A 14,421-nucleotide genomic window follows, 5' to 3' on the forward strand; every position below is an offset into this window, starting at 1 on the left:
TCCCGAGAATAATTTGTGGAGTAGTAACTTAAAATGTAAGTTTGTCTTTTGTTCCATTCACTAACATGAGAATGAGCAGAGTTAAAAATTGTACTGCAGCCAGTGACTAGAGGGTCCTAAACCCCTGATACAATGTCCAGCCATATACACTGAGGAGCCATAACATTAAAACCACCTGCCTAATATTGTGTAGGTCCTCCTTGTGCCGCCAAAACAGCTTGGACTCCACAAGACCTCTGAAGGTGTGTTGTGGTATCTGGCACCAAGACGTTAGCAGCAAATCCTTTAAGACCTGTAAGTTGTAAGGCGGGGCCTTCAAGCAAGGTTAACTTACTGTCACATAAACCCCAAACTCTTGATTGCCCAACCAAAACCTTGCTTACTCTGAGCATGTCGGTTCCAGAACACCTTTTAGGAGTTAGTTCAATCAACCTCCAATTGGTAACTGAGTCAATGCATGCGCACTGTGAGTACATGAAGACATTGTCAATGGATCGCCAATTTCAGGAGTCGCCATGGAAACCCAGGGCGAAAAAAAAGCAAGCTGCATACTTCAGCGATGCAGAGTTAGAGGTTTTGATTCATGCTTACGAGGAATATAAGCCATTTATACAAAAAAAGTAACTGCTGCATCGGATAGAGAGTTGGCTTGGATCGAGTAAATGCGTGAATTGATAAGTTCATAAATATCTCAAAAGTTTCCTTTCATTGTGATGCAAACTTGAACACTGATCCTATTAGACCCATGCCATAACATTTAATAGATATGCCTTTACTTTTAGCCCTCCATCAATTTCTTAATGTTTAATTTCTTAAAAGTGACCTGGATATGGACCTTCTACAACTTTAAATGGTGGAAAAAAAGGCGAACATAAAAAAGGCCAGGTTTGAAACTGAAGTGATGAAGCACTGGTTAAAGGTGGACGTTTGCCTCACACATCCAGAGTCCGGGGTTCGGGTCCCGCCAGGGCCATGTGTGTGCGGAGTTTGCATGTTTTCCCCGTGCTGCAGGGGTTTCCTCCGGGTACTCCGGTTTCCTCCCCAATCCAAAGATTGGTATGTCTGATTGGAATGTCTAAAGTATCCGTAGTGTATGAATGGGTGTGTGAATGTGTATGTGATTGTGCCCTGCGATGGACTGGCACCCTGTCCAGGGTGTACCCCGCCTTGTGCCCGATGCTCCCTGGGATAGACTCCAGGTTCCCCGTGACCCTGAAAAGGAGTAAGTGGTAGAAGATGGATGTATAAATGGACGGACATCTCAACAACACCGTTTGAGTGCAAGGGATCCTGTTTACACAGTCCTACACACAGTTTCTTTTCCCACATGCTCTGGCATATAAATAATAAAAAAGAAGTGCAATGCAAAAAATATGCCCGATGTTAAACGCTGATCCACGATGTGTCATGTTGGCGATGTGAGGTTTCAAAAGGCTTGTTAAATAAATGACCGATTGACATGAAACCGTTAACGATCCCAAAATAATCTTCCATACATGAAAACACATCTATATGCGGCCTTATCACCCTTTCCCCAACAAAAAAGGTTTCCTTTAATCCGTGCTTCTTCATCCACTGGATGTTCTTCATTCATCATTAGAAAAAAAACTAACCCTGGATTATAGCCTGCTTCAGAGCAGGTTACTGTATGTTCACAGAGTAAGTTGCTATGACTACTTACATACCTGAAAGTTACCTCCGTTTTTGGAACCGAAAGCTGAGGTTATCCGTTAACTCTGAGTAAATTTACCCAGGTAAATTGCATAACTTGCTTTCTGGAATACCCCACAGACTTAGCTGTCCAGAACATCCCACAGATGTGTGATTGGATTGAGATCTGGGGAATTTGGGGCCCAAGTCAACGCCTTGTACTCTTTGTCATCCACATGAATGCCAGGACCCAGTCGTCTAGCCATCACAAATTGGCCCTTGTCCAAGTCGCTCAGATTTGCTGTAGTGGGACTTTTCATTCCTTCTTAAAGTTGTGATTGGTGTGTGAACCATTTAAATGCTTACTGAATGCATCTGAAGAGGTGTGTTCGTTCAGTTCGGGTTGTGATGACTTGATGAGTTAGTTGTATCTGAATGAGTGCACGATGCAGCCTGAGCTTTAAAAGTGGGATTTGTGTGTAAAGTTCTGCTCAGATAGTGCAACTGATCTCTAGCGAATGAAAAGACACAAGCAGTATATTTCTGGGAAAAGTGTCACAAAGTGACATACAAGGAATATAGATATTTTGCTGATTGTTCCGGTTAAATACACAGTAGCAAAATGTGTTTGTATAAGAAAATAAATTGTAGTTTCTTTCTCTCTCCACCCCCCCATCTGTTCAGCTTGTATTCAAGGACTGTATATCATAACAAAAGAGGAACGTGATGACCCTCAGAACTTCATATCTTTTCATATCTTTAATGTTTTACATTTCTGTTCTGTTTACTGTGACTTCTATTCTGTACACTGTGACAAATTTATCAATTTACAATTTAAATCCAAAATGTATATATTTCTGTAAAGCTGCTTTGTTACAATGTCCATTGTTAAAAGCGCTATACAAATAAAACTGAATTGAAATGAATTGAATTAAGATAGAAAAAAATGAACTTTAATTTATAATTTTTTAATATACGGGGAGCACAATTTTATATGATGGAATATGATGGAATACCAAGTGTTTGTACCCTGTTCCTTGTTTTGTTTCATAGTCTTTGATCTTGTTTCTTATTTCTCATTACATGCTTTTGCCTTTCCTGTTTTATGCCAATTTGCAGATGGCCTGACCCATTGTCTGTTTCTGACCATGCTTTTGTTTCAGGATTTGGATTTGTCTGCCTGCCGTGGTTTGTTACGCCACGGCGAACTCGCGGCTGCAGTTCTCAGCATATAGTGCCGCGTACAAACATGGTGGACGAGGACTACACTTCCCAGCCATGCCTGCGCTCGAGTTCGCCGGAGTATTGAGTACAAACACCTGTGCTGCATCAAAAGTTATAAAAGGGCCTCGTTAACTTCAGCTTCTTGCGAAGTAAACGCTCAGCAGCCTCATCTCTGTCGCATACCAAGCCGTAGTCTTCGTATCCATTAACCTGGTGTAGATATTCACTTGTTCTTTGACTACGATTCTGCCTACGCCCAGTATTACCTGTTTGCCCGATTATCTGACCTTGAGTTCCTTCCATGTTCCGTCTTTCGTCTGCCCCACGCACTCTAGACTGTTCGTCTGCACTTCCCTCCGCCAAGGAATCGTAACATTCTTTAATAATACTCTTATATGCAATTGCATCTGTCCTAACCTCCATTATGTGACGTGTACAGAAAGTAACCTGAGCTCAGGGTCAAACTGAAGACACTGGAGCTGTGATGCTGCAAAGCTACCTGCCCTCTACAGGGCCAAATTTGCTTGTATTTCCACATTTGTAAGTCGCTTTTGATGAAAGCGTCTGCTAAATGAATAAATGTAATTGCAAATGTGTCCCCTGGCTAGGACTTCAGCTAAATTGTGTAGTGTAGTGCTGCTGAACTGTTTGAGTAAGAAAATAATTACTTTGTTGTAAGAATAAAAAATCATTCCAGTGTTCTGTGTTGTATGTTCAGATGCGAGGACATCACTTCTTTTTATCGGCTGGTGTTTTATTTAAGAGAATAAAAACAATAGAAATGCTAGTGTTATTGAGGTCTAGACTGATAAGATGAGGCATGTCAGTGTAACATACAGGGCAAGGTCAGGAGAAGCGAAACAGGAGTGTGGTGATAGCAGCAAGCATCTAACCCCACTATAGACATTTTTGGGAGGGGCGGAGGTCAATAAATACCACGAGTGATCTCAGATCATCATATTCGGTCTGATCGTGTCTGATTTTGTTCCAGGATGGGCTTTTCTCAAGTTCTTTTTGGAGTTTTTTTGCTTTTCCCAAGCATCGTAGCACAGAAGACCGCCGGAGAAACGTAAGAACTTAATATATTTTTCTGGTTTTCTCTGAGAGCCTTGTAGATTTAATATGAAGAGATTTATAGTACGACTAATATTTTTGTTAATATTGTATGAATGAGATTTCCTCAATGCAGCTCGAATGAATGAATGGCTGAAAACATAAAGTAATAAACTGAGGTTTGAAGAGGCTGATGGAGAATTGGTCAACTCTATCAAATGAAAAAATAAAAAATAAACCTCATAATTACAGCTCTATACAAAGGTTTATCCAAGACTATTCCTTAAGTGAGGAAAATAGGTAAACAATATAAATGTGTACACCTGAACATCGCCTGACCTCCTGCTGTCTTCCGTGTTTCACCTTCCACCTGATCCTCGCACTCCAGTCCCCGTCCGAGCTTGCCTCCAACCAGGTACCGTAACAATATAAATGTTTACATTTGAGATATTCTGAATTAGTGATGCAGGGATTCAAATGAGGCTTAATATACTTAAGTGAGGAATATAAAAAAGTATGTACAACGCTGTACATACTTTAATCTGTAAATATTTATCACAAAGTCCATCTATTGTACAACTGAAGCAGGATTTGTCAACCTTTTTCAACACCATCAGTAACACCATTTAAGGACTCAAAATTCTTGAACAACCCCCCCCCCCACCCCAAAAAAAAACCCCATAAAAAAACCCCAAAGCAGGTATTAGTAGAGATATTAGGATGTTCGCATATGTAACTGCTGTTGTAGGCTACAGATTTAAAAATCACCCATGTGCTGTTTAGATTATTAGGATTCACGGAAATTATAGCATGGACATTTTATTTTGTAGTGTTTCTAGCTAGAACCTCCAGCATTGTCATGCAAAAATACACTTTTTTATTTTAAATAAGGACTTCACATGCTGTCTGGTGTAAAGGCCACTTTGATTAACATGCTGTCACTGCTGTGGTCCTGTGCAAAATATGCTATCAGTAATATTATTATATATTATATATGCTTATAGAGTGCAGTTGCTGCTACAAACTGTAGAGATGGTCAACATCAAAAGGACAGAGCATCGCTAAGTAGGAACTAATAAAACTATTTTCCCTTTTTTTTTCAATAGCTTTTACCTCTTGGCCGTGACCTCCCAGGCTGTAGGGGGCACCACAGAGACGCTATGTATCACGGTGAACCCCTATAAAGAAGTCTCACTGGAAGTGAACCTGGAGCTTAATGACAACAGAGTCGTACTTCTGATGGAAAAATCTATTAAAAAAGAATACTACCGCTGTATCCCGTTCCAGGTCAGACGCCATCTTAAAACATTTCTCACCTCACAGGCAGGGATTCCTATCTCCAGTGATGAGTCTAAATGTTTCCCATCTTCTCTAGCTGATGATTTTGAACCTCTAAATATGTTTACATGAGTTCAGGTTTGTTAATTAACAGATGAAGAATCAGAAAAACACCTCTGATTTAAACAATATTCAAGTTGATTTTAATGGAAATGTAATAGGGCAAATGAATAAACAAGCTATGAATGTTTTTGCAATGTAAAGCCTGGTTTGCTGTATAATATTGATATAAAATTGGATATAAATAAATAATAGTGTAATGTTTTCTAAAGTCGCTATGTGTTATGATTTTGCCGTTTTGTTTTTAACAGGTTCCTGTCGTAAGCGTGGAATCAGTAGCGTCTATTGGCATTCAGATAAATGGAGGAAGCACATTCCTGAACAAGACAACAAAGATCCTCATCAAACCTCCGACTTCTCTGATTATCATTCAGACGGATAAACCCATCTACAAACCAGGACAAACTGGTAACACTCTCTACACGGATTTTCACACTTCCTGCCTTCTGTTTTCCTAGGTTCCTGCCCCAGGGCCACCCTCACCACGCTCCTGATCACTAACATGCATTCCTCTTTTTGTCTCAGACCTTTGTCTTGTAAAAATATGGAGAAATACTGTAGAAACGATAATGTATTAGAATGAGTGCATTAATACAAACTGTGATTTGCAGCTGCAGTACTGTCAGAGCTGCTGTTATAGACAATGAATTACCTTTAGACCAATCACGATCCAGAAAACAATCTGGTATCACGAATTGTATTGCTATAAACTTGAACAGCTTAAACTCTTGTGTGTTTCACTCCCCTCACTTTCTAATTTCATTTATTATCTCAAAATCTTTTAGTCCTTCTAGTATTATTTATATTTTAATGGTCATTTTGACCTCTGTCAGTATTTTAACTTGATTTGTCATGTGTCTATCTGCCTTTAACTGCCAGTTACTCTGTAAAGCTCCTTTGTGACAATGTCCATTGTTAAAAGCGCTATACAAATAAAATTGAATTGAACTGAATCTAATGAAATTATTTAAGCCAGTATTAAAACCAAATCAATTTCAGAATGCATCAACATTATAGATATTATCTTTTATTCTCTGTAGTGATGTTCCGCATCGTCTCTCTGGATTCCAATTTCCTCACCTACAATCAGACGGTACGACAACTTTTACCATTTCTCTAAAATACTACAAAATATACACTAGGACTTTCAACAAAAATCATATTCATCAACTGTTATATCTGTCTTGCTTTGTAAGCATTAAGCAAACAATTTTAAATTAAACATGGCATTAGTTGTGTTTTATAGTTCCTCAATATTAAGTTTAATAAATTAAGGTGAATAAGTTTGTTTTCCTAAAGTATTAAGTAAAAAATATCTAAGTCCAAACCTAAGTCCAAGCTACTGCTGAACTTGAAAATCACAGGATTCATCAAATGTATTACTAAAAAATACTCTCATTGTATGTTTAACCTGCTTTTATCTTTTCTTATTGTTTCAGTTTCCGACAATAGAAGTGCAGGTACGGTGATGTGTGAAAGATTCAACACTTATTAACTGGGCACTTTGTGTATTTATGACTTGCTATGTCTTTAAAACAATAATAAGTGCATTTACAGGCTTTTGCATTAGAAATCTTATAACTATTATTCTGACGCTGCTCTTATTATAAGTTTGTAGGGAAAAAACTGAACATGGTATTCTCATTAATGGATGTTTTTGAGCTCATGACCTTATTTGTGGCACTTTTCTGGACTGAGATCTAAGAGTAGTGTATTTTGTTTTTATTTCATTTCAGGACCCAAATTCGAACCGCATTGGTCAGTGGCTGAACGTCTCCACACACAGCGGTCTCGTGGATCTGTCATATCCCATAAACTCCGAGGCCACAAAAGGATTTTATGTCATCACTGTCTGGAAGCAGAAAAATGAAGCCATCACACAATCCTTTGAAGTCAAGGACTACGGTCAGACTCAGTTTATCTTTATAAATGTCCTTAGAATACAAATATATCTAATCTTTATTTTTATGATTGGTAAGAACAATATTGATGGAAATACCAGTTATTTAGTATTTTTATTTTCTTAATATGTCCTGAATACAATGTTATATACAGTAAGTATGAATTTAAAAACTGCTTACTTATTATTCAGTAGAGAAATTGATCCAAACCTGTTTTATGAAAATAGTATAATATTTAGTAGTTTTTTTCTTTTTTGCTGTTTTACTTATTAACCAGGTTGACACTCATTTCTATATTTAAGGCTCCAAGCACCTGGTCAGTAAATCTATGATAATGAAGTTTATATGTTTGAATTAAAAATAAAAAAAATAAAAACAGTGAAACTACTAAATTTATGACTTTTTATGAATAATACAAATCTTTATAATGAATTATTTCAATTAACGGTCTAAAATATAAAAACATTAATGATGTGAAAGCCAGGAGTGTGTTTGGACGGTCAATTTGGCCTGTGACTGCATTTTTCTACTCCATGTAAAACATTTAGAGACATACGATTGGGTTCTAGAAATAATCCCTGTCAAATCTGATGACTGTTTTGAACACAGTAATAGAAGTAAATGAGAATAGAGTAAATTAAATTATCACCTACTAAACAACACAATTCAGATTAGCAGCTGTATTTTAGCACTGCGTTTATTATCTCTTTTAGTTCTGCCCACGTTTGAAGTGACGGTCCAACTTCCTCCAGTCATAACCATCCTGGACACACAGGCTACGCTGAAAGTGTGTGCTAAGTGAGTGTTCAGTACTCAGTAATGTTCTTTCTCTTAATGATTTTTTTAACAATACAATTGTAACATACCCAACATGATGTCCATACTGGACATCTGACTTACAAAATTAGGAAATTATTGCAAGAAATGAACAAAGCTCAAACATTTATGTTGGAAAAGTTATTTTTTACTATTGCTTCACTTAAATAAAAAAAAAGTAATTTATGTTGTTATACTTTTTTTTCCATTCTCTGCAGATATACATACGGGAAGCCGGTGAATGGGACGGTGAAGGCCAAAGTCTGCCATAACAGCTACAGATACTTCTGGTTCCCACCAGGAACTACAATGCCACCAGACATCTGCAAGGACTATATATTCAAGGTTAATCATCTTACTCTGAAACCAACAGAATATGCTCATAAGTGAAACAATAACGCCTCCTCAGTTACTCATCTGAATCAAAACAATGTTGTTTGCAAATTTTTTGTACGCTAACTTTTGCATTACCTTCATTATAAACCATTTAATTCACTTTTGGACAGAATTTGGATGTATGTAATACAATGTTAGTTAATGTTACTGATGGTGTTATTGTGCCATGTTGTCACTGCTATATTATTCTGCTATATAGTATTAATATATGTTATATTAATTTCATGGTTTGTTCAGCTTAAGTAATGAACTAAACAGTACATGCATCAGTATTAAAACTACTATGAAAAGGGATTAATAAATACGGATGTAGTTCTTGACCATTTTAGTTTTTTTAAAAAAATTTTTTCCCATTCATTTACTTTTTATTTTTGCTTTAGACTGACAGGACAGGCTGTGGAGAAATTGTCTTAAATCTGAATGAATATGCTTTAACTGATTCACGCTATGAAAGTGTAATCAACGTTCAGTGTGATGTGGAAGAATATGGCACAGGTAAGAGATTCCTAAATCAAGCCTCTTGTAGTAATGGCTTCATTATAATATTTAAGGTTTAAAGTTTATATTATTATTATTATTATTATTATTATTATTATTATTATTATTATTATTAGCACTTAGGATGGTAGGTCTAAACACATTTTTAAATATTTACCTTTTCCAACATTAAACTTGTATTACTACATAACTAAATGTAACTATAACTATTTAACACTATATTATAGACACAGAGTGGCCAAGGTTTTGGCCAAGTTCCACTGCACATGCAAAAAATCTGTTTGGGGAAAACCAAAAATGTCCAGTGTATTTTGTGGTGAATGTGAAAAGCATATGGGTTGGGTTATTTAAAGGAAAAACTGCATATGATATCTTAGGGAATGAAAATATCTTGCATATATTTTTAATTTTCACCCTTAAAAATGTATGCTGGCAGATCATTTTAACTCTGTGTTTACCCTGTAGGTGTGACTCTGCCTGGTTCAGGCAGCTCTTTTATAACATCTAATATCGTGACCATTTCATTTGAGAATTCACCAACAGTGTTTAAGCTCGGAATGACGTATGAAGGAGAGGTAATTTCATTACTGACCTTTAAAATTAATTGTATGTTTTGTTAATTGGCTTCTTTGTTAAACATTAATAAAGGCACTGAGCTAACATGAACACCTCTAGCTATCTGTTATTACATAGCAAAGCAAGCAAGTGTGCTAATATTAGGCTAAATATTACATTGTGTTCCTAAAAATCTAGCCAATTTTGCTTGCTAGTGTAATTAAAACCCGTGTCCAATTTCAATACCAGTTTATTTAATGTTTTACTGTGTAATGCAAATTAGTAGATGACTAAATTAATTATAAACATCCAGCAAATTGTGTTACTTTGTAACTAAATCCATAACATAAAATAAGTTTCCTAGCCAGATATTTAATATTGTGCAAACTATTGTGTGATTAAAATCAGTATTTTGGGCTTAGTCAAGGTCTGTGATAAGTTAATTGATATGATGTTTTTGTTTCTGATATTGTCCTCTGATGTCCCTGTCCATTTTCTTTAGGTTAAAGTGACCGGCCCAAACGCCAGTCCAATGATAAATAAAGTAGTGCTTCTGACTGTAAGTTATGCTAATGTTAAAAATTCAGTCCAAAGGCTGGTTACAAATGACGAAGGCATCGCAAACTTTTCCCTCGAAACTCAACCATGGGGTCTGGAGCAAGTCTCTCTTCAGGTGGGTGGAGTCTTTCTTTCTTTTTTTTCTTTTAAAAAAATGAACTCATGTTCTGCTCATGTGAAATATGAAAGGCGTCTCCATCTGTTTGCAGTTTAAAACCCTCTGGTCAATTGCAATTTCTTGTTTATATACTGTTTTTTAAGGGTGCCATAATTATTAGCAGCTTGTTTTTTGTTTGTTTTTATTCATAAAGAATGGGTGCTTAGTAAGGCGGGGCACATGTCTACTTGGGAGAAAGCAACCAATAATAAAATGAACCAATGAAATGAAACGCTAATAAATTCTGTACTCTCTATTTTTCTGAGATAATTTCTCCTGTTAGCTTCTAATATGATGTGGTGCCTTCAGCTAAATAATTTTTAAACAAATTTTGGATAGACATCAACACAGGATCTACAACAGACACCAAGTCTGTGAGCTATATCTAGTTTCTATAAATTTATACGGAGATATATGATTTATTTATGTTGTTCAGTCCACTGAAATACTTTGCTGGTTCCACATCTAGACAGTGGAGCACCAGCTGATGAGGCCTGATATAACAGCTATAAAGATTTGTTGCCTCACTATCTACTGAATGTATTATGACAAAAGAATGCAGTTTTTCACAAAATTGAGAATTTGTTTATGGTTTAAAAATATGTAATCTCTTAGTGTTTTATTTTTCTGCTTTTCTCTAATTATTCTTTTAAACAGGCAGAGTATGAAATGACTAACAGACCAGATGTATACGTGGAAAATCAGCTCTCACCACAGTACCCCACAGCCTACCTCAATCTTCAGCCTTTCTACTCCAAGAGCCTGAGTTATATTAAATTGAGAAGCAGCTTGAGGCCTTTTAGCTGCAATAAAAATGCTGTGATTGAAGCAGAGTACATGATACATGATAATGCATACACACTACGCCAGAAGACCTTATCCTTTTTCTACATGGTGCGCTTGGCTTTCACTATAACGTTTATAACATTAATTTATAATCGAAAACATTGTAACTCATTGGATTTCCAGCATATATTGTATGATGCTTGCCTTTGTTGGCATTTTCACTAACAGAGTTGGAAACTACAATTTCTGTACTAACTGAACTGAACACTTGTACTTACTCAAATACTCAATCCTTGTATGTTTTCAGTTTTTCATTTATACCTTCCAAGTAGTTCTAACTTTTACAAATGACTAAAATCCTTAAAAAAATAATAATTGTAATTTATGCATTACAATTCATGCATCTTCATTTTTCTGTGTGTAGGTGATGTCTAGAGGACATTTGGTTCAAAAAGGAAGTCTTGCTGAGCCCATAGACTCAAAAAGAGGTTAGTAAATATCACACCATCCAAAAATTAACTCCCCATATTTTTTTAAAGAATGTTGTTTTGCAAAAGTGCTGGAAAACGTCTGGGTTGAGCATGTAACCCTGTTCCTTGAGAAGGGAACGAGATGCTGCGTTTAGCATAACACTATGGGGAGCGCCTCTTGCGCGCGACCGACATCTGAAGCTTGTGTAAAATCATGCCTATTTATAGGCCTGCCATGATCAGGTGATGTGGCAGTTAAACGAGTCGCGTGATATAAATATGGAACCTGTGAACTGCACCATCAGCCTCTATTATCTGAAGCGAAAATGCAATTCACAGGCCTGCTCCGGTATGACAAAGCTACGCAACGTCTCGTTACCTTCTGAGGGAACAGAGTTACATGCGTAACCCAGACGTTCCCTTTCAAAGGGAACTTTGATGTTGGGTTCAGCATAACACTATGGGAATGAGAATACCCACTTTGTCATACCGAGAGTACCGCCTGTTTAAAACGACCCAAGCCTGGGGTGGAATGAATATCCAGGCTGTAATAACGAATGAATGTGAGTGGCGTAGACCACCATGCAGCAGCACACATATCCTGTAAGGATACCCCTGTGGACAAAGCCTTCGCGGAGGCAACCGCCCTAGTAGTATGAGCCCTTATGCCCAGAGGCGTAGCAAGACTATTGCCTCAAGCAATAGAGATTGCTTCCACTATCCAATTAGAGATGCGCTGCTTTGACAAAGCATCACCTCTACTGTCGCCACAAAAGCAGACCAGCAGCTGCTCCAACTTACGCCACTGGCCGGAGCGGCAGACGTAAGTACAGTTAGCCCTTACTGGACACAGCAGGTGCATTTTCTCTTGTTCCGGTCTGAGGAACAGAGGAGGGCAGAAAGCCTGCAACACCACAGGGTGGACAGCCAATGTAGGCACTTTAGGAATATAATCCGGCATAGGATACAGGAAGGCCTTGGCTAATCCAGGGGCAAAGTCAAGGCAGTAAGGGGCAACGGTGGGCGATGATGGTTGCAAGCGAAAGGTGCTCCTCATAGTGTTATGCTAATTACAACGTGGAGTTCCATTTGAAAGGGAACTTTGTTTTAATGTTATCTTCATAGCCTAAATTCTAATTTAGATTTGTAAAAAGTTTTTCATTTAATTTGTCCTATTATTATTAACCCCTAAATGGCACTGTATTGGTAGCTGATGCACTTAAACTTTGAATATTTATCTGTTTTGTAGTGGAGATTAGAGGCACACTGTCTCTGTCACTGAGAAACATGCTACAGTTGTCCCCGGTTGCTCAGGTGGTCCTGTACACAATCCTTTCCAGTGGTGAGGCTGTGGCAGACAGCATGAACTTCCCAATTCAGCTGTGTTTGGCTAACAAGGTCAGAAATGAATCCTCACAGGTCGCAATCCTTTTTTTTGCCCTTTTTTTTACCCAGGTTTATAAAATGACCCAATTTCAAATAGATATGTGGATATAAGATTTTTTTCAATAGAGACAGAGCAGTGGCCCTAGTGTGGGGCTCTAGTATAATGTTATGCTCCTTAAGCTAACAGAGAGTAAGGCCAACACCCCTCCAGAAGTACCTCATATCAGGCACTGAAATCAGGCACTGCCCACAGCTCATGACCATAGGTGAGGATACGAAAGTAGATTGACTTACCCTTTGTTCAAAAACTGAACTACTTCTTCAACACCATGCACCAGTACAACAGTCATAACACTGCTTCTGCTAGCCCAGTCTGTTTGTCAATTTTGTGCTCTGTTTTTCCATCAATCCAAACTACTTAAATCTCCAAACTACTTCACCTGAAGGGAGCCAGGGACCTAGAACTTGAAGGTGTTGATTTTTATCCCACCCCCTTCACACTTAGGAGCCAAATGTTAGTCAGAGTTTAGGTTTAGGATTGTACCAAAAGAACAACACCATCTTCAAATATTTGGAATAGTACTAGCCATGGTCCATGGCTTATGAGGAAAGTGCACAATTCCTCCTGGATTGTAGGTTCAACTCTCAAATGGAGTGTCCTCTCCAGAAGACACACACACTCAAAGGCTGAGGAGTGGGATTTGCTATAATTGGAAAACACGTCCTGGTCCACGATTTTATTTTTTATTTTTTAAATAGTGACCACCATCCCAGTTTGCCAGTCGAAGAGCACCAACCCAGATCCCCGTGCAACATTAAAGATGCATGTAAACTTCATGACCCCAACCTTGTCCAGTCTTCAACTCCATTCCATTCATATCTGTTCAAATTTCATCTTCTCTATGCTTGCCAATATGAAAATGACATTTTAACCTCAGCTGTAGATGGACTTGGGTTCTGATGGAATTCTTGGTGTTAAGGTAGGAGTCAAACCTCATCAAGGGTGAGTCTTGTCTCTAACCCTGTGTATGGTTTTCATGGATGGAACATCAAGATGCAGTGTTGATTTTTCATCAAAAGCAGAAGTTTGCTCTAAGGCAAAAGAGTTGTATTATTGACATACTGAGAGACAGTAGATTTCTTTTTAACAAAGCAACAAGCCAGCTCTGTGAAGCAACAGTTTAGTATTACATTTAGTATTGGACTTGACAATACCTAAATAAAATATTCATATGTTGGTTTTGATAAATTACAAATTCTTGCTCTAACCAGAGGCGTATTTATTTATTTATTTGTTTGTTTGTTTACTTGCTTACTTACGTACTTACATTGTTGTGTTACATTCTTACATTGCCTAACCAGAGGTTTATTTATTTATGCATTTATTTACTTACTTACTTTACTTACTTACTCTTTCAGGTGTCTCTGAATTTCTCACAATCATCGGAGCTTCCTGGTGGTCAGGTGTCATTGATCCTGAAAGCCACCCCAGGATCACTGTGTTCAGTGAGGGCTATCGATCAGAGTCTATTACTGCTTCAACCAGAGAACGAGCTCAACACCGAATCTGTGC

At 37.6% G+C, this 14,421-nt stretch overlaps 1 protein-coding gene across 1 annotated transcript in view; it reads left to right on the forward strand.

Annotated features, from left to right (window-relative positions):
* The window catches only part of LOC128607269 (alpha-2-macroglobulin-like protein 1), a 33,499-nt gene that overhangs the window by 1,161 nt on the left and 17,917 nt on the right, over positions 1-14,421 (forward strand). The window contains exons 2-15 of the mRNA XM_053623943.1: positions 4,997-5,214; positions 5,577-5,733; positions 6,366-6,418; positions 6,765-6,785; positions 7,062-7,230; positions 7,940-8,024; positions 8,261-8,387; positions 8,819-8,963; positions 9,402-9,511; positions 9,994-10,050; positions 10,822-11,100; positions 11,417-11,480; positions 12,712-12,860; positions 14,268-14,417. Of these exons, the coding sequence (XP_053479918.1) occupies positions 4,997-5,214; positions 5,577-5,733; positions 6,366-6,418; positions 6,765-6,785; positions 7,062-7,230; positions 7,940-8,024; positions 8,261-8,387; positions 8,819-8,963; positions 9,402-9,511; positions 9,994-10,050; positions 10,822-11,100; positions 11,417-11,480; positions 12,712-12,860; positions 14,268-14,417 (1,784 nt within the window). The remainder of the gene's footprint in view (positions 1-4,996; positions 5,215-5,576; positions 5,734-6,365; positions 6,419-6,764; positions 6,786-7,061; positions 7,231-7,939; positions 8,025-8,260; positions 8,388-8,818; positions 8,964-9,401; positions 9,512-9,993; positions 10,051-10,821; positions 11,101-11,416; positions 11,481-12,711; positions 12,861-14,267; positions 14,418-14,421) is intronic.

The sequence above is a fragment of the Ictalurus furcatus genome, chromosome 5, assembly GCF_023375685.1.
Source record: "Ictalurus furcatus strain D&B chromosome 5, Billie_1.0, whole genome shotgun sequence".
NCBI classification, from domain to species: domain Eukaryota; kingdom Metazoa; phylum Chordata; class Actinopteri; order Siluriformes; family Ictaluridae; genus Ictalurus; species Ictalurus furcatus.